General features: G+C 45.5%; 2 protein-coding genes and 1 long non-coding RNA gene across 3 annotated transcripts; 2 read left to right on the top strand and 1 right to left on the bottom strand.

Annotated features, from left to right (window-relative positions):
- Positions 1-788: 788 nt before the first annotated feature.
- LOC308462760 lies at positions 789-4565 on the bottom strand. Its single transcript, XR_013979321.1, has 2 exons — positions 2885-4565; positions 789-2844 (listed from the first exon to the last, which is right to left on the bottom strand). It is a non-coding gene; the product is annotated as an uncharacterized lncRNA (long non-coding RNA).
- Positions 4566-8986: 4421 nt separating this feature from the next.
- LOC308462711 (rho guanine nucleotide exchange factor 11-like) lies at positions 8987-12621 on the top strand. Its single transcript, XM_080980603.1, has 4 exons — positions 8987-9142; positions 9772-9851; positions 10000-11751; positions 12544-12621. The coding sequence occupies exons 1-3, from the start codon at positions 9004-9006 to the stop codon at positions 10123-10125; spliced, it is 345 nt and encodes a 114-aa protein (XP_080836729.1). The 5' UTR covers positions 8987-9003; the 3' UTR covers positions 10126-11751; positions 12544-12621.
- Positions 11681-24577, top strand: LOC308462457 (uncharacterized protein; the record flags this gene model as incomplete). The annotated part of the gene is made up of 5 exons (XM_080980112.1): positions 11681-11751; positions 11877-11920; positions 16148-16235; positions 16587-16702; positions 19668-24577. 5 exons carry the CDS (start codon positions 11681-11683, stop codon positions 20420-20422), a joined length of 1074 nt encoding a protein of 357 aa, XP_080836238.1. The 3' UTR covers positions 20423-24577.
- Positions 24578-25856: the final 1279 nt, after the last annotated feature.

The following is a 25856-nucleotide window of genomic DNA, read 5'->3' as shown; positions in this document are numbered from 1 at the left end:
TTTTTGCCAGTGCAGTAAATATGAAGCAGAGTAATCTGTGGTAGCCGTCCCTAGTTTACCCACCTTTTTCAAAGAGTTAAGAGTCAGTCAATATTAAGACGGAGGAAATGGAGGGGAAAGAATCAACACTTTAAGTGCTCTGGTGCCTGAATAATGCAAAGGGGGAAGAGTAAAATGCCTGGTTGTCATGACAACACCATCCCTGGATGCTCTGGGATGCTTCTTACTGTGCTTACATCCCAAAGCTTCCGGACTATTGAAATGATGTGAGCGAATTTTCCAGTTGTGCAAGTAAGTCTAAGGAAGTATTCTGCATGGCAGACAGGATGTGAAGAATTTTGCGAGGGCTTGGCCTTGTCACAGAACATAAATGGGGACCTGAAGCTGGAAGTAAAACCTGCCTTAGAGTAGATAACTATTAACTACAGTCACACCCACCATACATTTAAAGCACACTTCTTTCCCCCAAAAATCAAAGGAATTGTAGTTCTGTGAGGGGTCAACTGCAACTCCCATGATTCTTTGAGGGAAGTCATGCCTGTTAAAGTGGTTTGGATGTGGTTTAAATTGTTTAGGGTTGTAGCCAGCTAAGTTCTACTAAGAGTAGAACCACGGAAACTAAGAGACCCCACTTTTTCTCGCCAATTAATTCCAATGGGTCTACTCTCAAGTATGCCTGACAAGGGATACAACCCTTATTATTTATTAGTTACGTTTCTAGATCACTTTCTCCCAAGGAAGTCCAGAGCAACATATAAGAAGCTATAAAAAACACAAAGTACAGATCATAAATAAAACATCATAACCAATGTAGAATAATTATAATTAGCTTCTCTTTCCTCCTCAAGGACTAGAAAAACCTTGAACGGCAGTTCCAAGATTCTGTTTGGAGAAGGAAATGCAAATTCCAGTCTTTGGAGTGCTGTGGAAATTGCTGCAAGACACGTGTTCCTCTGAAGAAAAGGAATGGAAATTACATGAGCGAATATGAATGGTATTGGCTATTGCACTTTTTGTTATCACAAAACAACATATTGCAGGCTAAAAATTACTAGAATAACTAAAAACTACATAAACTCTTAACAGTGGTTCAACATTAAAATCATATATTTTAGCCCTGGGAGAATAAAGAAGTGTTAGAATCATAGAAATGTAGAGCTGGAAGGGATCCTGAGGGTCATCTAGTCCAACCCTGATTTCCAGAAAAGAGGGCTGCCATATGTCCTGGATTTCCTGGACACTACTGGGATTTCAAATGCGCAAGTGATGTCTGGGGGAATTTATGGAAGGCTGGGATCTTTGGCAAGTAAATTGAAAAAACACTTTCATTTTTTAAAAAAAGCTCAACAATTTTGGGGTCTTCCTAAAAAAAAAGGGACACTTTCGGGGTGTCCTGGTTTTTACTTTTTGAAATATGGCAACCCTACAGAAAAGTTTGCCTGAGATTGCAGCCTTAGGCCTTTGAAGTAGTTAAAACTATACATAGTTAGAATATATAATGAATGCAAAGCATGCGATATTATACAGAATTCGTACATTACCACTACTCAAATACCCCCCCACTATTCTCTTTCTGAAATTATATCTTTTTAAAAAAGCATATAAAACCAACAATATAATCATATGAATTGATGGGAACCTTCCATAGCTATGGCTTCATTCACCAGATAACTCCAGGAAGGATATCCAAATTGAGTAAATTTTTCTCAGGTGCCTTTCACACCATCAAAAGTAGTAAAACAATATGAAAATCCAGGGATTTTTCAGGTTCTTCTTCTGGTGTCCTGGCTGTTTCTTATTTGCTTCAGGTTAGTATCAATCTCATTATCCATTATGTGCTTTTAGACCGTTGACTTCATTCATCTTCACAAGCCTTTTATGGAAAATTACTGTTGTTCCCATTTTGTAGATAAAAGAAGTCTGCTAAGCCTTTAAGATGCAGTGGTGTTGCGGAATGGCAGAGGCTCCTCCAAGGCCCTGAAGAGGGAATCATGGCATCGGAGCCCCATCCAGATAGGGGGCAGGGACGTAAGCCCATATCACGGATCCTAGCCTGTATCCTGGATTGGCAATTGGGTTGCAGGATAGGATAAGGGCTGGGCCGGGGCACAGAACAGATGGAGAAGGAAGGCTTCCCTTGGGTCCGCTCCCTGGCCATTTAAGCAGCCATCACCTGGGGCCCTACCTGCTTTTCCCTTGTTGGGTCGTCGTCCCCCCCCCCCCTTCAAACCGATGGTTAAGGACTATGCTGTGGCTACAGTATCATAAATGTACCAAGCAAACAACATGTCTCGAGCAGCACAGGAATACAGTCCTGAATCCAATGTTTCTCTGCAAGGAGGGAGGAGGTAAAAAAAACCTTGTTACAGGAGTTTAGTAATCACCATTTCAAAGGGTGACAGACTACCAGGAAAGGCAATCAGATAAGGCATTATCAGATAACCTGGCAGACAGGAAAAACAACAACATTCAAATTTCTGTTGTAGACCACCTTTTCCGTGATGAAGGTATGATGTTTGTGGGGGGTGGTCTTGGGTTACACCCCTTTTGTGGTGTATGTATGATGTATGGAGGGGTGGTCTTGAACTCCAGGGCAGGGAATTTAAAATGTCTATATAAGGGCAGACACACCTTGGTTCTGGGTCCTCCTCCGTCCTCCTGCATGTGAGGGGAGTACCCTGTTGCAACAGTTCAATAAAGATCAGGCTTACGAGCTGCTTTGCTTCTCAATATTCTCTGGTTGGCCTCTGTTATTTTCTCCTAGCAATAGGGAACCCATGTAAGGAATCTATATGGGCTCTTGGATACCCCATAAGGGAAAAAGGGCAGATTTTGTTACAACACCTACCCCATAAGGGAAAAAGGGCAGATTTTGTTACAACACCTACCTCCTAGCAATTGTCACAACTGGGTTGGGCATTGGGGCAATCTTTTGTTTTGGATGGAGGGGAGGTTGTAGTCTCTGCCTGCCCCTCCAAATGCTGGGGTATCCCGTTAAAGGGAACGGGGGGGGGGAGTGGTCATGTCCGTGTGCCCAGGCGGGGCCAGGGCTGAAGGCACTGCCCAGACAGTGGTCCCTGCAGTGGTCACCCTATGTGATGTAAATCTTAAGAAAAGGGAAAAGGTAAAGGACTCCTGGATCATTAAGTCCAGTCAAAGATGACTATGGGGTTGTGGCGCTCATCTCACTTTCAGGCCAAAGGAGCCGGCGTTTGTCCACAGACAGCCTTCCGGATCATGTGGACAGCATGACTAAACTGCTTCTGGCACAACGGAACACCATAACGGAAACTAGAGCACATGAAAACACTGCTTACTTTCCCGCCACAGCGGTACCTATTTATCTACTTGCACTGGTGTGCTTTCGAACTGCTAGGTTGGCATGACCTGGGACAGAGCAACGGGAACTCACCCCGTCATGGGCATTCGAACCGCCGACTTTCGGATCGGCAAGCCCAAGAGGTTTGGTGGTTTAGACCACAGCGCCACCCGCGTCCCCAAGTATTAGGAACCCCTCGCCTGGATTGGCCTAAGTGTCGCTTCTGGTGGGCGGGCTGGAAGTATTTTGATTGCCCCATGCCCAAGCCAAACCTCTTTCATCTGCATTCAATAAAGTTTGTTTCGATCCAAACCAGTCCTTTATTTGTCTGCAGGTTGGGGACTAGAGAGCACAACGCCTGAACCCACAAGAGAGACTGAGAACTGGTGACTTGCCAAAGGCCACCTAGGAACTTCAAACATAAGCAGTGATGTGAATAGTGTCATGAGACAAAGGTTCTTGAGAGCAGAAGCAGTAAGGCCTACAAGGCCTACAAAATCATTCAAACCTGCTAACTGCTAACAGCAAACTGCTAAGTCAATGTGACTTATCTTGAGTGATGACTCATTCTCCCTATAAAAGTAGCCAACTTCTCTGTGGGCCTCTGTGTGTGTCTCAGTCTAAGCCTCAGCCGGTGTGTGTGTGTGTGTTGTGTTGTTTGCAGACAGAGTGGCTCCAGGACTCTGTGAAGAGTCAGATAGCTGTCATGAGCACTCTGTGTATGCTCTTTAACTATGCTGTTTACGGACAACTTTATTTTCTCAAGTAAAAGTTTTGTTCTGTTTATGAAGAAGACTCTGCTTTGATTAATTTACCACTGCACGACAAGTAGTGGCAGCTGGGAAGGAGAATGTGACTTGTAATCTGCATAGCTTAATCCCTCCCTCAGTGGCTAGTAGCAGCAAAATCAGATTGGTCGCAACTAGGGCCAGGGCCTTTTCAGTACTGGCCCCGACTTGGTGGAACGCTCTGTCACAACAGACTAGGGCCCTGCGGGACTTGACATCTTTCCACAGGGCCTGCAAGACAGAGCTGTTCCACCTGGCCTTTGGTTTGGACTCAGTCTGACCTTTATGTTTTCCCTCCCCTTATGGTTTTGATCTATGGGCTACTTTTAAAATGAGGCTGCATTTTAAATTGCATTATAACCTGTATTTTAAATTGGTTTTTTCCTATTATGATTTTACTGTAATTTTACTGGTGTTAGCCGCCCTGAGCTGAGGAATAAATAAAATTTATTATTATTATTATTATTATTATTATTAATGCAGAACAAGCTCTCACACACATATTTGCACAATTTATTCAGGCTGCAGAATTTGTCTTACTCAGGGAGCAAACTTTCTGTTACTTTGTTCCGTAATTGGGTTTTCTTCATGCATTGTGCATTCCCAATGAAAGTTTTGCTTTGGCAGACATGTATTTTGGTAAGAGTGGCTCCTCTGAAACACTTTCTAACCTGCAACTCCATAGTTCTTTCAATTAGCTGGATGGCTGGAATTCACCTCGGGCTCAACTGAGTGGATCACTAATTCCCATGGGTCAGCCTCAGCCCAGTCTTCACTCATTTGCCCTAGTTAATGAGCAACAACTCCCACTCACAATTATATAATAATCCACCAGACTGTATTGTGGCTAAAATTAAAGCAATTAGCTCTAGGCAGAGGAAAATGTTACTAAACAAAATACCAGTGCTCGGCTTCCATTATATAAAAAGCAAATTGAGCAACTGTTTTTATGGTAGATTAGCTATTTTAGAGTGAACAGAGAGGTTGCAGTCATATGTTCCAGCTATAATGGCTGCAGCTTATACCAGCAAATAATGTAGTCAGATTCCTATGTTCCCATACCCTCCAACATTTCTCTGATGAAAATAGGGACGTCCCATTCCATAATGATAATTTTACTATTTATATCCCACACATCTTACTGGGTTGCCCCAGCCACTCTGGGCTTTTTCCAACATATATAAAAACATTAAACATTTAAAAAACCCTTCCCTATACAGGATTGCCTTCAGATGGCTCAGGGGTCAGATAACTCCATACCCTCCAACATTTCTCCAATGAAAATAAGGGACATCCTAAGGAAAAATGGGTCATTCCGGGATCAAATCAGAAACTGGGACGGCTTCTCTAAATCAGGGATGTCCCTGGAAAATAGGGACACTTGGAGGGTCTGTGCTTCCCAACAGCAAAGTAAAAAGCACGATTCTAGGATCGGAAAAGTCAGCTAATATTCATTCATTCATTTATAAAAGTCTATATACTCACATAAAATATCAAGGCGATACACAGCAAAATATGCAAACACAATAAAATATAAAATATTGTTAAGAAATACAAAATAATCACAAGAATGATTATTTCATCAAAAAGGGGAGAATTAAACAATTGAATAGGCCTGTCGGCACAAAACAGTCTTTGATATAACAATGGAAACTTCTCCCATAGGAGCCATGACAACACTGTTCCTGACCTCCTTCTTCTTTGTTGTTGTTTAGTCGTTTAGTCGTGTCTGACTCTTCGTGACCCCATGGACCAGAGCACGCCAGGCACTTCTGTCTTCCACTACCTCCCGCAGTTTGGTCAAAACGCATGCTGGTAGCTTCGAGAACACTGTCCAACCATCTTGTCCTCTGTCGTCCCCTTCTCCTTGTGCCCTCCATCTTTCCCAACATCAGGGTCTTTTTCAGGGAGTCTTCTCTTCTTATGAGGTGGCCAAAGTATTGGAGCCTCAGCTTCAGGATCTGTCCTTCCAGTGAGCACTCAGGGCTGATTTCCTTCAGAATGGAGAGGTTTGATCTTCTTGCAGTCCATGGGACTCTCAAGAGTCTCCTCCAGCACCTTAATTCAAAAGCATCAATTCTTTGGCGATCAGCCTTCTTCTTTGGCGATCACTTATAGCCAAGTATGATTATCTACCATGAACACAGTTTTAACAGTGAGTCCGTAAGTGACTGTGGAGACCAATTCTGCATTAACACCCCTTTCCCATGACTTTACCTTCTGCGCAACCAGTGGCACATTGTGCTATGGGAGTAGAAAACCAAAGATGTCCATAAAGTCAGTCAATCCATCTGAACAGCTTTCAAGACAAGAACAGAAGAATGGCTGTTTTCTGGCTTCTAACTGCTTCAACTGACTGGGCTTTCAGCTTAGCCAGAGATCCTTTCAAGCAACTCACCTGGCCTCCTAGGAAACAAAACATTCCCCAGGATTCCACAGCTGGTTGTGAGGTCAGAGCCTGGTCAAGGACTGGAGCCAATGGGCTCTGGGCTCCAGGAACGCTCTCTCTGCCAGGCCCATGGCGCCACTGGGCAACCTCAGGCAGCTGCCAAGCATCTGACCCACACCTGCATTTACCCCCAAGCAGAAGGCTCAGGCAGCTGGATCTAGGCTCCGCTTAGAGTTTCCCTTCTCTAACACCCTACTGACTCCTTAACAACACTAACTCTAACTCCTCCCCTTGGGTTCCCACTTGCCAATCACTTCACACTCATTTAACCCTTTCCTTATGACCCAGCAGGGACGTGGGTGGCGCTGTGGGTAAAACCTCAGCGCCTAGGACTTGCCGATCGCATGGTCGGCGGTTCGAATCCCCGCGGCGGGGTGAGCTCCCGTCATTCGGTCCCAGCTCCTGCCCACCTAGCAGTTCGAAAGCACCCTTAAGTGCAAGTAGATAAATAGGTACCACTTTATAGCGGGAAGGTAAACGGTGTTTCTGTGTGCTGCTCTGGTGCCGGTTTGCCGGAGCAGCTTCGTCACGCTGGCCACGTGATCCGGAAGTGTCTGCGGACAGCGCTGGCTCCCGGCCTCTAGAGTGAGATGAGCGCACAACCCTAGAGTCTGTCAAGACTGGCCCGTATGGGCAGGGGTACCTTTACCTTTACGACCCAGCATGATGTCACCTAGGAGGGCAAACGCCACATAATGTAATAATACAATAAAACACAAAGAAAGGTTTCTAGGTGCACAAAAAGGTTTTTAAAAAGACGCCTAGAGGCAGCAAATGTGGGTGAGCACCCAGAGAGAGAAGGTGGTTCCATAATACAATGAAGGGGAGGGCAAAAAAACTTTAAAAGAACATCTGACCCACTGGAACATATGATACACCATGACCAAATGATGGATCACTAGCCAGCCAACTCCTGTTTGGTGGGTTTAAAGGAGGTGCCAGAAACTGGACCACAGTTGAGGTGGTTCTAGGGGTTGCTCGTGCATAAACACCTGGCTGGGTTGCCTGAGTGAACCTTTTCTGTCCGGACAGCCACTCGCCCGTGGCTGTCTCAATCGCTGGCAGAATCCGTCAGTGGGCGTTTCTTAAACTTCTTCCAGCAAAGAAGCTCTTTGATGCCTAGTCTCCTCCTACTCTCTCTGCGCGAAAGCCTTCTGCGCAAGGAGGGCGTAGGCAGGGGAGGACCTCTACTCTCCCTGCTGGTCCCTGGCAAGGAGTCATGGGACCGCCTCGCCGCTTCCCCCATCTGCCCCCCTTCTCCACTGGTGCTACGTTGATTCTCTTCCCCAGAAGATGGGCTGCCTCTCCCAATCCGGGGACGCTCTCTGGAATCCCTCTGGATTTTGCTCTCTCCCTCCGGCACTGATGGCAGTTCCCTGACAACAGTCATGGCCTGCCTTATTTCCTTCAATACTCCAGAGGGGTGCAAAGTTGGGAGGATTTGGGGAAACTCTTAAGGGGAGCCTAGATCCAGCTGCCTGAGCCTTCTGCTTGGGGGTAAATGCAGGTGTGGGTCAGATGCTTGGCAGCTGCCTGAGGTTGCCCAGTGGTGCCCTGGGCCTGGCAGAGAGAGCGTTCCTGGAGCCCAGAGCCCATTGGCTCCAGTCCTTGACCAGGCTCTGACCTCGCAACCAGCTGTGGAATCCTGGGGAATGTTTTGTTTCCTAGGAGGCCAGGTGAGTTGCTTGAAAGGATCCCTGGCTAAGCTGAAAGCCCGTTGGTTCAGTTAGGAGCCTGTATAAAGCAGCAATCCTTCTTTTCTGAATTTGAAAGCTGTTCAACTGACTTTGTGGGCCTTTCTGGGTTTGGAGATCTTTTGCATAATGTGCCGCTGGTGGCGTAGAAGGTAAAGTCATGGGAAAGAGGGGAGACATCCTGAAGATTCGTAGCCCCACCACATCCCCAGTTTTTAAAGATGCTCCTTGGTTATTAGACCTTTCTTAAATCTCATGCTGGATGTTACATGAGCCAGCAACTTTCCCAGGGAGATTTTGCTTCAAGAATGTTTGAGACCACTGAAACAGAAACCCCACCCCACCGAAACAGAAACAGGGGAGATGTTGAGGACTGTTGGCCTTCCAACTATTGCTGAATCCCATCCAATCCCCTCCTGCGGGCTAGAGAAGGATCTCTGGTGCGAGATGGCCACCCCCAGCCATGTGCATTTCCAATGGGCATCCCTACGTTGACCATGTGCACCGCATCCACACTCAGTGTGAACTGGAGAGTGTGGCACGCAGAAAACACCAAGGGAATCGGCCCCGGAACGGCCCCAGGTGGAATCTGGACCGTCTGTTCCCAGAGAGACCCCAGTGACGATGGCGACTCTCCCCGATATTGTGAAAAGCTCAAAAAGAAAAATTCAACACTCCCAAGGGAAACCTTCACTGCTCGGGACCCAATGGCACCACCCTCCACCACGAGGCCCTCTTTGCACAGAGCTGTTTATGACGGAGGCCTCCCATCTGAGCTCCCTGCACGTTCTTACTGTGCTGTTCTACCAGCGGCTATATAAAGAAAAACTCCTTTCTCAGGAGGAGCTGACCCTCGTCTTCCCCGACCTAAGAGAACTGCTTAAGATCCATGGTAAGTCTGTTTCCCCTCCAGACCATTCTGTGGCTGACCCAGGCCTCCGCTTCTCCCTGGGTGGATCAGGAGCAGAGGGAGAAGGGCCAAAAATAAAAGCACAGCATCTAAAGAGCTCTGCAGCAGGATCAGGCCCGAGGGGCCCAGCCAGACCTGCAGCCTGTTTTCAGGGGCCCCCACAAACAGCAGGGCAGAAGCTCAATGCCCCCCCCCAACTCCCCCGATGCCCTGCACACGCCACACTCTCCAACCCACACTGGCCACTGATGCAGTGCAACCAGTTCAGATGAGAACAATGCCCCCCCAGGAACAGGGATTGTTCAGAGGCATCCACTGCCTTGTGCAGCCAATTGCTGCCTCTCAACCTAACCTACCTCACAGGCTTGTTGTGAGGATTAAATGAGGAGGGAATCCATGGACCCCCTCTTAAGCTCCTTGGAGGAAAAGGTAGGGTGTAAATGACATAAATAAAGGAGACGCCTGGTCTCTCCACCACTGAGAAAGTGGGATTCAAAAAAGAGCAGGCCGTCTCTGTCCCTCTCCTGTCCCTGCTGGGGTTATTCTTTATTCCCCCACTCCTGTTGCCTTGCTCAGCCTCCCCCCCGCCTCTTCCCTCCCCCCCCCCCCAGGTTCTCTGTCGGGGAAAATGAAGGATCTGCAGGAGAAAGGGCCCCTCATTGAGGAGATTGGGGACCACCTGCTTTCCCAGGTAAGGATTGCAGAGCAGGGCAGAGAGTTGGGCGGCAACTGGGAGGTTTCTGCCTGTGGGTCTCCAGTGGACTTGGGCCCTTGATTTCCTGATGCACACTGGACATGTTTCCTCTCCCCTGCCCCCTGCCTTCCTTCCTTCCCCCCAGTTTGGTGTGGCTGCAAGTGAGGAGCTCCAGCAGGCCAGGGCCCTGGAGTTCCTTCAAGCGAAGCAGCAGAGGGATGCTCGGTTCTGGTGTGTCATCCAGATATGCTCCATGAGAAGAGGAGGCTGAGCTCAGGGAAGGGGCCTTCTCAGTTGAAGGCTCACTCCCTGGGCGAATGCAAGTGTGCAGGAGAACAAGCCAGATGGTGTAGGTTAGGTGGTAACCTCTAGTTGGATGCCACCCCAATCTCCTCTAGGTGGTTCAAGATTCCAGGGATTCTGGGGGCTTTCCCTGGGTTTGGTTTCCCCGGAATGAGGGGCAGCCTCCTGTTCTCACAGCAGCCGCCCAGCTGCCCCAAAGGAGAAGCCCCTAAGCAAGCGGGAGCTGAGCACAAGGCTCCCCCCACTTGTTTTGCCGCTGACTCTCTCTGGTGTCCAGAAACATGTCATAATAATGAGAATTATGTTGTCTGTCTGCTTCCTTCTCTGCCTCTCCCAGGAAATCGAGAGCTGCCCATAAGGCCACCACTGTTCAGCTAAAGGATTTCCTGGAGTGCGAGATGCAGCGCCCGGCTAGCTACCCTCTGCTGCTGAATAACATCATCCAGCACACTAATGGTCTCTCTCTCTCTCTCTCTCCTTCTCCATATATTTATGTGTCGGGTGTGGTGGTGTCCCAGGAGAGCTGTGTGGCGTTTGCCTCCCACAATGGGTCATAAGGGTTAAAATGGGTGTGATGTGATTGGCCAGTGAGAATGCAAGGGGGGAAGTAAAAGTTAGAGTGGGAGGTTTTGAAAGTCAGTTGAGGTTTGGGAGTTGGGAGTTGAGGTTTGGGAGTTGGAGAAGGAAGAGGGAGGAATAGGCAGTGGGTTGGTCGAGTTGTATTGTGAGAGAGTGAGAGAGGAATTGTTAGGTGGAGTCAGATAGATAGTTGGGAATAATCAGTTTGAAGTTGTTAGGAACTAAGATTAAGAAACTGCCAAGAAAAATTAACTGTAACCATAAGCTTGTTCCTGCATTTAAAAATAAACTTGATTATTTGTTAATGTTAACAACTGACTGGACTCCGTGTGTCCCCGTGAGATACGGGGTGGTGGCAGCGGAAAGAAGCAATCGCAGTGGTGGCACAGGGTCAATAGACTGTCAAACGTCCGGGGGCCCTGTGTGTGATCGCCACAAACTGCTTCTCTCCATGATTCCATGTTGATGTGCTTCCTAACTTTGGGAGGTTGTGAGCCTCATGGAGCCTGCCTTACTAGGGAAAGACAGCACACAAGAGGGTGATGGGGAGGGGGAGACGATGGTGTGTGTTTATACAACCCCCATCTGCCTTCATTAGTGCCCCATGGGCATCGGTGTTGTTCAGCAGCCCACTTTCTGATCAGCAAACAAGGATCCCTTTGCCTTCTGCATCTGGGCTGCTGCTGCTCACCTGTCTTTCAGACCTGTTTGCTTTTAAATGCAGCCTTGTTCCTAGTTTGTTCTGGGAGCTGGGTTTCAAAGTAATAAAATGAAACCAACTTTGCAGGCAGCCTATCAGAAGCACTCCCTCGTCACCCCCTCTCTCTGCACCTTCCTCGCTCAGAGTCAACTTGGGAGCACCAGTATCTCTGCCTGGCGTGCAATGAGTGCAAGGAGATCCTTGAGGGCATCCAGGAGGCAGGCAGAGAATCACGGGCGGCTGGATGCCTCCCCAAAGCGCCTGGACGCCAGATCTCTGCGCAAGAGCAGCCACCCACTGGCCAGGCAGTTCCAGGTAGGGCCTCCCCTTCGCCCCCGTCCAATCCCTGGCCTTGTCCTGCTCTTCCCCTCTGTGAAATGCTGCCCTTTTCTGCCCCTGCTGTGCAGAACCTTGACCTCACGGAACACCACATAATTCAGGAGGGGCCTCTGCAGCTGTGCAATCAACAAGAAGACGACTGCGGGTACGTAGAAGAAACAACCTCTCCCGCCAAAACACACACACATGGCACAGGCCTCTGAGTGGAGAGGCATGCGCTCTTCCTCTGCAGTTGGCTTTGCCATTTAGACCCCCCTTTTCTATTAAGACAGGAATCAATGAGGGGAGGGGGTTGTGGCTTTGTGGCCGAAAATCACTGGAGTCTAAAAGCCCTGGAGAGTCGCTGCTGCAAAGTGGAGCCTTAGCTGTCGAAACATCCAACTTTCATGAGTATTTAGAACTCTCATACAACAAGCCACAGATCCCAAGACTCTCTCGGAAATAGTGTTTGGGTGGCAGAAGGGCTCTGGTAGCTCAATGGCAAAACACCTGCTTGGCATGCAGAATGTCCCAGCTTCCATCCCCAACGGCATTTCCGGGTTGGGCTCAGGGGAAAACCCCCTGCCTGGGACCCTGGAGAGACACAAGACAGGGTACACAAGACAGGGCTAGATGGGCTCAAGGGCCTGATTTGGTCCAGCCTCCTTTGTCCCTCTGACTTGCTGGGCCTTTGGCTGATTCTGCAGCCTGGCACCTAGATGTTCTCCTCAGGATCAGTGGAGCAGGTGAGCAACAACCCCTCTCTCTGCGTGTGTTTGTGTCTCTTAGGCCTGCACGTCCTGCTTCTGGAACATCTTGTAATATTTCTGAAGCCGAAGGGGCGGCGTATGCAGTTAAAATGCTTCAGGAGGACTTCCGGGGGCGGCGCGAACGGCAATGGCGGTCCTCTTCTGAACGGGAGAGGAGGCTCCACAGACAACGGGTCGTCCGCTACGGCGAAGCGGAGACCCACTTCGGAAAACCCCAGGCAGCAAGAGCCTGGGGTCTTGAGGCTCGGTGGGCGCCTTAAGCGACCCTCCAAACGCGAAAGGAACCCCGTAAGGGGCTCCGGAGCGTGGAGGGGGGTTGCGGCGCTGAGAGCTGTTTCACAGTCTGCGGAGCGAAGCCGCGCTGCTGCTGCCGGTGAGCGCTGATCCCTTTTCCTGTCAAAATTCGGATTCGGACGAAAAGCAACTTATTCGTGAGTAAAGACTGAATCACTTGAAATTAGAGACTTTAAATGAAAAATCTTAATTTGCTTGAACTTGGCTGAAAGCGGAGAGACGTGGAAACAGGAAGTCCGTCTTCCGCAGCCATTGAACTTGAAAAAAGCAACTAGTTGGAGGAGTGGAGGCTGAAAGAAAGAGATTTTAAACTTTACAGATCTAAGCATCTACTGAACTTGCAACCTAAAGTAAAGACTTTAAGTTAAAGATTTGGAATTATCACTTGCACTTGACTTTCCTCCTTTTATTGGATTACAAATTAGAAGGTGAAACCCAGGGTCCGGAGCTGCCTGAGCATTGAGAGATTGAGCTGTCAGTACTGCAGATTTGGATATTGTATATTGGAACTTGCAACAATCTGAGGGTATTGAGACCTTTTAAATTTGAAACATTCTTTTTGGAGACAAATAAGCACTGTCTGTAACAAAGTGACCATTTATAAACTCTGCTAAACATTTGTATCTGAAGGTTCTTGGATATTAAATTAGACTCTGAAAGACATTTTAAGCTCCCTCTAGAGGATTGGATTAAAACAGTGACTTTACATGTACATTTACTTTCGATTCCCTTGTTGTTTGCTTGCTCTGGGCCTTTCTATTCCCATGGGAATAACTCAGTGTGACCTTGACTGATAGATAACGTTGGAATGAGTGGCACAAGAAAAAGAGGGAGAGTTAGACAAACAACTTTAACAACTCTAACCTCAGCCTCGCAGACACGCAGATCATCTGTACCTACTTTGCCCTCAGAAGTAGAAGTTGAAGAAGTTGCCTTGTCACAGGCAAAAGAGGGAGAGGGTGAAGCAGAGCAGTTACAATTGGAAGATATGGCCTCAGGAGCATCTGTTTCTGTTCTAGACAAAATCTTTGAAAAATTGGAAGCTTTGGACAAGAAAGTAGATGTGCAATCAGCAAAGATTGACAAAAATACAGAATGTCTAAATAAATTAACTATACAAGTGGTACAGAATACACAAGCAATTGGACAGTTAACGGAAGCCTCAGCAGAAAATCGGAAATTGGCTGAGGATACCAGACAAAAATTGGAAAATTTAGAGCAAGAGGTAAGACCACTCACTAAACAAGTTGGGGAACATCAGATTTATCTTTCTATGATAGAACTGCGAAATCGTGAGAATAATTTGAGGATTAGATCATTACAAGAGGCAGAAGAAGGAAATCTAACTGAGTTTTTGACCAAAGAATTCTCCAAGTTCTGGAATTTGGAAGAAAAGGACTTTAAAATTGTGTCAGCTTTCAGACTTGGGAGATTCACAAAGAAGGAGAGGCCCAGAGACTGTTTGATAACATTGAGATCAAAGGAGGAAAGGGACAAGATTTTGGGCCTACACTACGGAAAGTCACTGGAGGTTTTGGATAGAAGAATTGAAATTTTTAAAGATATTCCAAGACAACTGCTGGATCTTAGAGCCGCCTACTCTGAGCTTGCTAGACTACTAAGGAGCAACGCAATTCCATTCAGGTGGGAAGGTTAAAGCAAATAAGGCCTTTAAGAACCATATTGTCAGAAAATCACTGTTTAATGTCTGGACAAAATATAAAGACTTGCTGGAAAATAAAACACCAAGGTGGCTTTCACCTCTGGAAGCTAAGGCCCGAAAAAGACCCAATATGGAGGCTAAATGGCCAAAATATTGGGAAATACTAGAAAAGGATGGAGATAATTGGAAATTGCAGAGTTTGGAGAAAATGAAAGACAAAGTGCGAGATTGGTTACATTACGCTCAGATTAAAGAAGTTTTTAAAAATGATAAGAAACTAGGGTTCCAGGTGGAGAAATCGAAACTAGAAACAGAATTGTTAGAACCAAAGATTAAGGTACTTTCAAGGATGTATAACTTGCTGTTGAAATGGAATACACAAGATGAAACGGTTAAATCGGCTATGATAAGGTGGGCACAGGACATTGGGTATAATATCATGTTTGAGGACTGGGAAAGGTTGTGGAGTAATGGATTGAAATTTACTGCATGTAACGCTCTGAAAGAAAATGTAATGAAAATGATTTATAGATGGTATATGACCCCAGTCAAACTTGCAAAAATTTACCACCTGTCTGATAATAAGTGTTGGAAATGTAAGGAGTGTGAGGGAACGTTCTTCCACCTCTGGTGGACTTGCCCCAAAGTGAAGGCGTTCTGGGAAATGATTTATAATGAATTGAAAAAGGTATTTAAATATACCTTCACTAAGAAACCAGAGGCTTTCCTTTTGGGTATTGTCGGCCAAGGGGTGGTAAAGAAGGACCAGACATTTTTTATGTATGCAACAACAGCAGCAAGGATACTTCTCGCAAAACACTGGAAAACTCAAGATCTACCCACACTGGAAGAATGGCAGATGCAACTGATAGACTACATGGAACTGGCTGAAATGACCGGCAGAATTCGTGACCTGGGAGAAGAGAGGATTGAGGAGGATTGGAAGAAATTTAAGAATTATTTACAAAAACATTGTAATTTGAGTGAATGCTAAATAAGAGGCTAGACCAAAATAACTGAGCACCACTTAATTTAGAAGTTTTTAAGAAAATAAGTAAGACTGTGAAAATTTAACTCCTTTCGAGAACTATAAGATTATGAAACATAGAAGGGATATAAGAATCTAAATAAGATGATAAATTGCTGACAAAATGTTATAACGATGAAAGTGGGAGCGGGAGATGTGAGGAAGTCCAAAGAAAATGTGAAACTATGTTAAGACAAATGTTATATTGTTTATTATGTTTATTTTTATTGTAAAACCCAATAAATTGTTTAAAAAAAAAATGCTTCAGGAGGAAGGCAGGGGGCTCTGTTTTAAGCCCCGTGGTTCCTCTGGAGACCACCCTCGTCCGTCCTGCAGCCACAGGTAAGAAGGGGGGCCATAACACCACCGCTCTTCATGAGACCATGAGCAACAACCCCTCACTCTCTGTGTGTGCGTCTCTTAGGCCTGCACGCCCTGCTTCTTAAAGACCTGGTCGTGTTCCTGAAGCCAAAGGAGAAGTGGGTGCAGATGAAATGCCCGAGGAAGAAGACAGAGCAGGGCTCCTCTTTAAGCACTCGTCTGTCCCTCAGCCGGAGGTAAGAAGGGGTGTCATAACACCACTACACATGATGACCCTGTAAGGACTCTTCTTCCATCTTGTCTATTTTCTCTGTTCAGATCCAAGATCATTCTTCCTGATCTGTGTTTTGGAGGAGACACCAGACATCTATGAGCTGGTGGCGTCCAGCCCTTCTGAGAGGATCATGTAAGATGTTTGCCTCTTATTCTCCCCTCTCCCCTGGGAAATGACAACAAGCCAAGCAGTTTAAACGAAGCTACAAGCACAGAAACGAGATGTATTTTTTTGGGGGGGGGGGAGACATACATTAAGTGTCAAAAGGCAGGGTAAAGGTGTGTATTTATATATGTGTATGTTTTGTATGCATATATATTAGCTTTGAATAGCGTTGGAACTCCCTGGAGAAAGACGCTGCTGAAATAAATTTGGGGTTGCACTTTGGTCGCCTGCCTTCCAAACTTCCAAAATCGAAGCCCCTCTTCTGCTCTCTTGGGGCTTTAAGAGCGTCTCTCTCTGTCTCCCTTCTTTTCCTGGCAGGTGGCTGCAGCATCAGGAGAGGGTGACAATGGCCACCAGGAAAATTGTCATTCTGCCCTGCAGGCAGCCCCACCAGACGTCCCCCCCCCCCACGTGCACCCACCTGTGCCTTTCTGGTGAGAGAGACACCCCCCCCCCACTCTGCATGTTTCCTATTGCCAGGCTGGGACACCTCCAGGCAAGGGACCTGGCTGGATTGTAGCCGACAGGGCAAAGGTGGGAGCCACATCCATGACAGCCTCATCTTTGGGCCCTGGGCCCTCTCACTGTCAGCAAATGGCCCCCAGGAGGCCCTCGGTTTGGAAGAGAACCGCTCCTGGGAGGCTTCTCAGCCGGGTGAAGGGGACGGACACCCCCCTTTGCGACGGCTGCCCTCCTTTTCAGGGGTCCCTAACCCCTTCCCTCTGGGCTCGCCTTTTGGCAGGAGATAGACAAGGAGCAATGGGAGCGCTAGACAGCAGAGTCTATTTTTTATAGTTATAAAATTTCATTAATGTATTTTTCTTCGGTTTTCTTTTGAAATACATGTGTGTAAAATCTAATCTATTTTCTGTAACTTTTAAAAATGCAGTAAATAAAAAATGCAATTTCTAAGGTCACGTGGGCTAAGGGCTCAGTAGTTATCCATTTGACGATAATAAGCCCATATCTTATCTTGGCACTTTTGTGCCCAGCCCCCTACCTGCAGAAGTCCTGTGGCAGAGACCCAGGCCTAGGCTCAGTCACCAAAGAGGCCGGGCACCCATAACAAAAATGTTGTGGGTACCTGGGCCCCCAATGGACAGGTGCAAAGTCTCTGAGCAAACGGGACTTTTCTAAAGGCTCCTTCCAGGACCGGCGAGGGCAGAGCTGAGCTTCTGGCGACTGTAAAGGCCCTTCTTGCATTTCTAGATACGAGAAAGAAGAGATATGCTGCCGGTGCGGCTATCTCTCTCTCTCGATTTCTCCAATTTTATAGTCGGGGCACCTTGAGCAGTCCTGTTGTCTCTCAGTGTCTAATATTCTTTGCCTGACTGTAGCTTTTGCCTGGCCCAACCCCGGACTTAGAAGGGCTTGAGGGGCAAAACCCAGTTTCTGAAGGGTGTTCAGGACTACCAGCCCGACTGGAATTGATCGCAGAGGATCAATGGGGCTATCCCTCGGGGGAGCAGATTCAATGTCAGCCATTTGTAGATTGATGTTAGGCAGATGTTAGCCTCATCATCCCTGTTTGAGACACATCTGGGGACTTGTAGGAGAGCTCTAAGAAGTCTGGATTGAACTCTCCATTCATAGATACTTATAGTTTGTGACTTGTTCTAATTTGTGGCCTTGGAGTTCCCAGCTTCTAAGCTTTGGTTTCTGCCCAAAAGCGAGTATCTTGGTCTTTTGATAGTTGATTTTGAGACATTCAGATTCACAGTATGCTACGAGCTTTCTTAGTGCTCTTTTGAGTCCAGTGGGGCTTCTAGATAGAATTACCACATCATCGGCATATAGCAGGACCGAAATATGTCGATTTGCGAGCTTCGGAGGGTGAAGTTCTGAGTCACTGAGTGCAGATAATAAATTATTTAAATAGAAATTGAATAGTAGAGGGGCCAATAGGCACCCTTGCCTGACTTCTTTAAAGGTTTTAATAGGGTCCGTTAGGTGTCCTAGGCGACTACACCTGACTCTAAGAGCCGTGTTTGCGTGCAGTGCCTGAATTAAGAGCAGAAGCCTTCTATCTATATTGGTACCCTGTAGTCTGTCCCAGAGTCTGGTTCTGGAGACTGTATCAAAGGCTGCTTTTAGGTCAACGAAGGCAGCGTATAGTGAGGCCTGCCCTCCTGATTTGTATTTGTCAATAAGATATTGTAACGTTAGACAGTGATCTGTCATGGACCTTCCGGGTCTGAAGCCCTCTTGTTCTATTGCCAGGATATCATCATTCTCTAGCCATTCTGTAAACTTATTAAGGAGGTGCTTTGAGTAGAGTTACCTAATCACACTTAATAGGCTAATCGGCATATAATTCGCTGGGTCCCCTCTGTTGCCCTTTTTATAGATTGGGACTGTTATGACTGTTCCCCATTCCCTTGGGTTGCGGCCAGTGTCATCTATGTAAGTAAAGAGGATGGCTAAGAAAGGTGCCCACCAATCCGCCTGTGCTTTTATCATTTCTGGCGTAATGCCATCTGGGCCTGGGGCTTTGGCCGTTTTCAGTTGGTTTATATATGATTTCACTCAGTTACTGAAACTGGCGGCCATTTAGCCAGTTGTTCTATACAGTGGTGCCCCGCAAGACGAATGCCTCGCAAGACGAAAAACTCGCTAGACGAAAGGGTTTTGCGGTTTTTGAGCTGGTTCGCAAGACGAATTTCCCTATGGGCTTGCTTCGCAAGACGAAAACGTCTTGCAAGTTTGTTTCCTTTTTCTTAAAACCGTTAATATCCAGCGTGCATTGCTTGAAGAGGTGCAGTTGCGACTTGACTTCGAGGAGCAACTCATAGCACACGGTGTGGTAGCCTTTTTTGAGGTTTTTGAAGACTTTGGTGATTTTTGAAGCTTTTCCAAAACTTCTTTTGCAGCCATTTGGTAAGTTAAACTTTTAAAACTTTTTTTGGGGTTTTTGGATTTTGGGTTGGGGTGTTTGGAATTCAAGGACTTGGTGTTGGGGAGGGGTTTGCAAGAATCTGGAGGCTTGTGTGGTTTTTTTCTGCATTTTTATGATTTTCTGTGACCATTGGGCCATGTTGTTGTTTTTTTAAAAAAAATTTCTGGATTTGAATTTCTGTGCGGTGGGTGGCTGGGGGAACAGTTGGGGAGGGGTTTGCAACAGTTGGGGAGGGGTTTGCAATTTCTGTGTGGTGGGTGGGTGGGTGGGGGAACAGTTGAGGTTTTTGAAGACTTTGCTGATTTTTGAAGCTTTTCCAAAACTTCTTTTGCAGCCATTTGGTAAGTTAAACTTTTAAAACTTTTTTGGGGGGTTTTGGATTTTGGGTTGGGTGTTTAGAATTCAAGGACCTGGTTCTGGGTTTGAATTTCTGTGTGGTGGGTGGCTGGGTGCTTTTGAATTTTTTGGATGTGAAGCACTGATTTATTTTTATTTTTTTTGAGTTTGCGAAGGTAGGAGCTGTGCTGCCATGGGACCCAAGAAGACTGCTGCTGCAGAGGCCGGCGAGAGGAAGAAGGAGAAGGTGACGCTGGAAATGAAGAAGGAGATCATCCGGAAGCACGACGGTGGAATGCGTGTGACAGACCTCGCCAGGGAGTACGGGAGGAATCCATCGACCATCGGGACCATCCTGAAGATGAGGGAGAAGATCCTTGCGACTGATGCAGCCAAGGGAGTCACCAGGATCGTGAAGAACCGCCCAGCTGTTCTGGAGGAGGTCGAGAAGTTGCTGCTCATCTGGTTAGAAGAGAAGCAGCGTGCAGGGGACACAGTGACTGAGGCCGTCATTTGTGAGAAGGCCAAGGCCTTGCATGCAGACCTCGTCCGGGAACAGCCAGGAACCTCAGGCGAGCCAGAAGTCTTCAAGGCAAGCAGAGGTTGGTTTGACCGGTTCAAGGCAAGATCTGGAATCCACAGCGTGGTCAGGCATGGAGAGGCTGCCAGTTCTGATGTTCCTGCGGCTGAAGAACTGAGGGACATTTGCCAGAAGTGGAAAGATGTGCAGGCTTTTGCACAGCGGCACCACCCTGACAAGGACCTGACACGTGACCTTGCGAACACTTTTGATACGAGGGTCATGTCGCCTTTCAGGGAGGTGCTGAAAAGGCGGATGAAGCAGCAGACCATGGACAGGTTCTTCAGCAAGAAGCAAAGAGTGGAAGAGGAACCTTCTTCGAGTTGTCCCCCAGAGTCTTAGAAAATGTACTGTACACTTTGTTGATTTTTAAATGTTTTTCTGTCATGTTTAGAAACTTAATTTATTGTTCCTTCAATTTTTGAAATGCTCTTTACAGTGTGTGTGACTTTAAAGAGCACTTAATAAACTCTTGTTGTACCAAATTTGGCTTTGTTTGGACTTTTTTTGACCATAGGAACGCATTAATTGAATTTCAATGCATTCCTATGGGATTTCGTGCTTCGCAAGACGAAAAATTCGCTAGACGAAAAAACTCGCGGAACGAATTAATTTCGTCTTGCGAGGCACCACTGTATTATAATTCTGTAATGGAGGTTCAGCGTCCTCGTACAAAGATTGGAAGAATGAGACCCAAAGGTTAGGGGGAATTTGTGAGGTTAAGGGGGAAATAGCCTTATGGGTGCCAGAAACTACCAGTTTCCAGAATAGTGTCTGACCTTTTGCTTTTGCCGCACTAATTAATTCTAGCCAACATTTTCTGGTATAGGCGTTCTTTTGGTGGGTTATTAGGTCTTTATACTCTTTTTTTAGGGCATGGACGGCAAGATAGGCTTGCTGTCTGACAGAATTTTCGGCTGTGAGGGCAGCTTTGTAAGCATTTTGCAGGGCTTTCTTGACCTCAAAGCAGGTGTAGTCAAACCAGGGTTTATTTGATGTTATTGGTTTAGTTGGCCTGTTCTCTGTGGTATTAAAAAGATGGGGTTTTTAATTGTTGGAGCAGGCTCTCATACTTGGAAACTGGGTCCTCAGGCCTAGGATTATTCCCAGAGCCAATTAAAATTGTACGCTCCCTCTCTCTCTAGCATCAGACAGCAAAGAGAACAAAGGACCACAGTCCCACTTCACGGAACACAGTAACACAAAAATCCTGTCTCCATCACTTCCCACTCTGTGGAGTCAAAACGTACACCGTCATGTGATAGACAACAATCCCATGACTGCAATCATGGAGCAGGAATTCTGACATTTCCAGTGTTTTGCTATTAACATTTTGGCCGCTATTGTTGGGTAAAGAAATACTCTTTGGTTTTCATTTTGGTTCCAAGATGGCGGCGCGTTCATAAGCTGCGCCTCTGAGCTCCCAATACCTCACCTACTCACGCACAAAACTGGTAAACATCGGGCTCGCAAGAAAAATAGAGATAACTAGAGGTCCCACTGTATACCAAAGGTCCCACTGTATACCAAACTGCACAGTAAGACCTCCAGGATCTCTATGGATTGTCATCGGGAGGGGGAAGTGCCAAAAGAAGCGAAAGAGAAAAGAGCAAAAGCAAAAACATGGCTGCAGAGCTGGTCTGTTAACCCGGCTTCGAAAAAGACCCATCAGACCAGCACTGCCAAGCGTCTCATCCATAAAATTGACGAATTACAGTTGCTGATGGCAGCAAACAAGCTTCTTCGTGAAAGCTGTGTGGTAATTATTACAGAAACTTGGCTACATTCAGCAGTACCGGATGTGGCAGTTGAGCTGATAAATTGAATAATTTATCGCTCTGATAGAAACAGTGATTCTGGTAGAGCTATGGGTGGAGGAGTCTGTATTTACATACACAATGGTTGGTGCGTTAACTTACACGTATTGCTCCCCAGATGTAGAATTGATGGCAGTTACATGTCGGCCATTTTATCTGCCTAGAGAAGTAACTGTCATAATTATTATAGCTGTTTATATTCCACCTGATGCTAATGTCAGTGCGGCACTTTCTAAGCTATATGACGTCATCTCCAGGCAACAGCAAATCCACCCAGAGGGTGCCCTTGTTGTGGCAGGGGACTTCAATCAAGCCTGCCTGAAGACAGTTTTTCCTAAGTTTGAACAGTTTGTGAAATTTCCCACTAGAGGACAGAATATTCTAGATCTTGCGTATTCCAATTTGAAACAGGCATACAGGCCAATCCCTTTCCCCCACTTAGGCTCATCCGACCATTCTTCAGTTTTTCTATGTCTGAAGTACATCCCTCTCAGGAGAATAATTCAGCCAGTTATAAAAAAAGTTAGAATTTGGCCAGAGGGTGCTCTTAGTCAGCTCCAGGATTGTTTTGAGAGCACTGATTGGAGTGTGTTTGAACATCAAGATCTGCACAGATACACAGATGCTATACTTTCATATATTAAAGCGTGCACCAATAATGTAACATTGCAGAGATGCATTAGAGTCTATGGGAACTGTAAACCATGGATGACTGCTGAGGTAAGAACACTCCAGAAAACCTGGGATTCTGCCTTTAAGACAGGGAATATAGACATATACAGAGGAAAATTTATATTGCCAGTTCTTAACTGGCTTCCAGGTCGATCCGCACAGGAAGTGACAGTTGAACTCCTAGCAGATAAACTTCTATATATTACACACCAGGTAGCCGAATTTGCGCTGGCAGCCAAGAAGCTCTGTTCCAGCTATGTGAATGCACTCCAGTTTTAAATTCAATGTTGTAAATTTCTTCTTTTTATGTTTTAAACTTCTACAGGTTAGATCTCTGTAAAACGAGCATTGGAGAAGCCCATGGTCTAACAGTTTCAGTCACAAGGACAGCATCTCTGCAGATATGGGATTTTTCTATAGCGATCTTCAAGAACAGCAGAAGTGAGAGCACAGAGTTGTGTCAGGGTGAATGCCTTATGGTATTTAGGCAGATGCAGATTGCTAAGATACGCCATAGGCAATAGATACTTGGCAATAAAAGAGGGGGACCTATCCAGATCTGTTTGGTGTTCTGTGTTTGTGATACGCTGTTTGATGGCTGATCTAGCCTCCCCAAAGCCCATTCTGAGCAATTGCTCAAGGGAAAAGCCCAGAGCTAGAATTTTGGTCATAACTGCCTGATACTATGCAGATTGGAATTCATCCTTGACAACAAAGGGAGGCAAGCCCAGTTAGGAAAAAAAGATAATCTTAGCCAATATTTGAGTATAGACATCTATACTCTTGCCTCTATGCTCAAGAGACCTGCTTCTAGCCTCAAGAGGGCATTGGTGACACATTTTGGGACCTGAAAGATTGATCTTAAAAGTTTAAGATTTAAAGTCCTCTCTGGGCTCCCCCTTTTCCAGGAGATAGATGAGAAGCAGTGGGAGCGCTACATGGCAGCCCACCCAAACTTCATCCTGGGAACACATAGAGCTTGGAGATCAGAAACGCCCCATGAAGTGCTGCGAAAAACCAGCTATGTGAAATCTCCAATATACTAATTACACCTTCAGTGGTTTCGATGCGCTCCAACGATGTCAAATTTGGAAGGGAACCTAACTGGGCACCGTATACAAGTTGGGCTATAAACTTTACTTCAAATAATTTCAGTGCTGCTTGTATATAATAGCTTCCTTTGGATCTGAAGCATTATGTATATTGTTCTTTTGTATTCCTATTCCCCACCCATCCTCAATCAGTTTGACTCTGGCCTTTAATATACAACAATTTATTTATCTCACAGCTAAAAAATAATAATGCCATCAATTGCTATAAATTGTATATCCTAATACTGTAAAAATGCATACTTTTTATAATATTTTATTTATTATTTACTTGTTATAAGTTATGTTGTTGTTTAAATGATGCAAATATGATTTAAAAATAAAACTTTGTATTCAAATTATATATTGCCTATTTTTTATGCCCTCTACGGCCAAATGTGTTGAGGGGTTTGTGTGTGTGTGTGTCTACACAAATGCATGGGGTGTGTTTGCCAAACTGGGTCTCTGCCCAGGTGACAGAAATGCTTCAGAAAGAAGACAAGGGGGCTCCTCTTTAAGCCCCATCGTCCCTATCGACTGCCCTTGTCCACCCCGCAGCCAGTAAAGATACACTAAAAACCAGCTATGTGAAATCTCTGATATACTAATTACACCTTCAGTGGTTTCGATGCACTCCAATGTCAAATTTGGAAGGGAATCTAACTGGGCACTGTCTAGGAGTTGGGCTATAAACTTTACTTCAAATAATTTCAATGCTGGCGGTATGTAATAGCTTCCTTTGGATCTGAAACATCATATATATTGTTCTTTAGTATTCTTACTCTCCACCCACCCTCCCCATCCTCAGTCAGTTTGACTCTGGCTTTTAATATACAACAGTAATTTATGGTACTGGAGGAGACTCTTGAGAGTCCCATGGACTGCAAGAAGATCAAACCTATCCATTCTTAAGGAAATCAGCCCTGCTTACTGGAAGGACAGATCCTTAAGCTGAGGCTCCAATACTTTGGCCACCTGGAAAAGACCCTGATGTTGGGAAAGATGGAGGGCACAAGGAGAAGGGGACGACAGAGGACGAGATGGTTGGACAGTGTTCTTGAAGCTACTAACATGAGTTTGACCAAACTGCGGGAGGCAGTGGAAGACATGAGTGCCTGGCGTGCTCTGGTCCATGGGGTCACGAAGAGTCGGACACGATTAAATGACTAGATAGATAACCACAACAATTTATCTACCTCACAGCTAAAAAATAATAATAGTGCTATCAATTGCTATAAATTATATAACCTAATACTGTAAAAATACATACTTTTTATAATATTTTATTTATTATTTATTAGTTATAAGTTATTTTGGATATCTTGTTGTTTAAATGATGCTGGAAATCAATACAAATATTGTTTAAAAATAAAACTTTGTATTCAAGTTATATATTGCCTACTTTTTATGCCCTCTACGGACAAATGTGTTGAGGGGTTTGTGTGTGTGTGTCTACACAAACGCATGTGGTGTTTTTGCCAAACTGGGTCTCTGACCCGGGTGACAGAAAGCCTACTTTTGCCCCTGGGCACACCACCCACTAACAGCAGCAGTCAAAATAATTGTTTTAAAAGTGTAGAAGTGGTTAATATCAAACTATTCAATACTGTTTAAAAAAAGCTGGTTTCATAATTAAAAAGAATACTGTAAAAATGTGATGCTGAAATTAGGGTTCTTATTCCCCACCCCGTTCTCATAGGAGGTATGTCCAGCTAAGGACATCCTCAAGAGTACACTCATTGAAATTAATAAATTTAAGTTAATCACGCCCATTAACTTCAATGGGTCTAGTCCAAGTAGGACAAACACTGAATACAACACAATATTCTTTTTATAGTTTTGTTCTTTTGTATATAATTTTTATTTAAATTTTCTGTTTTACAATATAAAATACTCATTTTACATCCTTAAGATATCAATCATTTCCCTTCTTCTCTTTCCATGGTTCATTTTACTTATCATAAATCCCTGCGTATTTTACAAAAACTACACCAATCTGTTTTCCATTATTACATCCATCAAAAATTATTTACACAGTTGAATTTATCTTAATGCTGCCAGCGTTTTCAGCTGTACACAATTATTTCCCATATGGCCAACAAACGTTTGCCAGTCTTCTTTAAACGTATGTTCTCCTTGTTCTCTTATTCTAAATGGCAAGTCTGCAAGTTGTGCATTTTTTAAAATATAGTTTTGTGC

The sequence above is a fragment of the Podarcis pityusensis genome (genome assembly GCF_964106645.2).
Source record: "Podarcis pityusensis genome assembly, chromosome: 14".
Taxonomy (NCBI): Eukaryota; Metazoa; Chordata; class Lepidosauria; order Squamata; family Lacertidae; genus Podarcis; species Podarcis pityusensis.
Note: the sequence above shows the minus strand (reverse complement) of the source record. Positions and strands in the feature narration are given on the sequence as shown.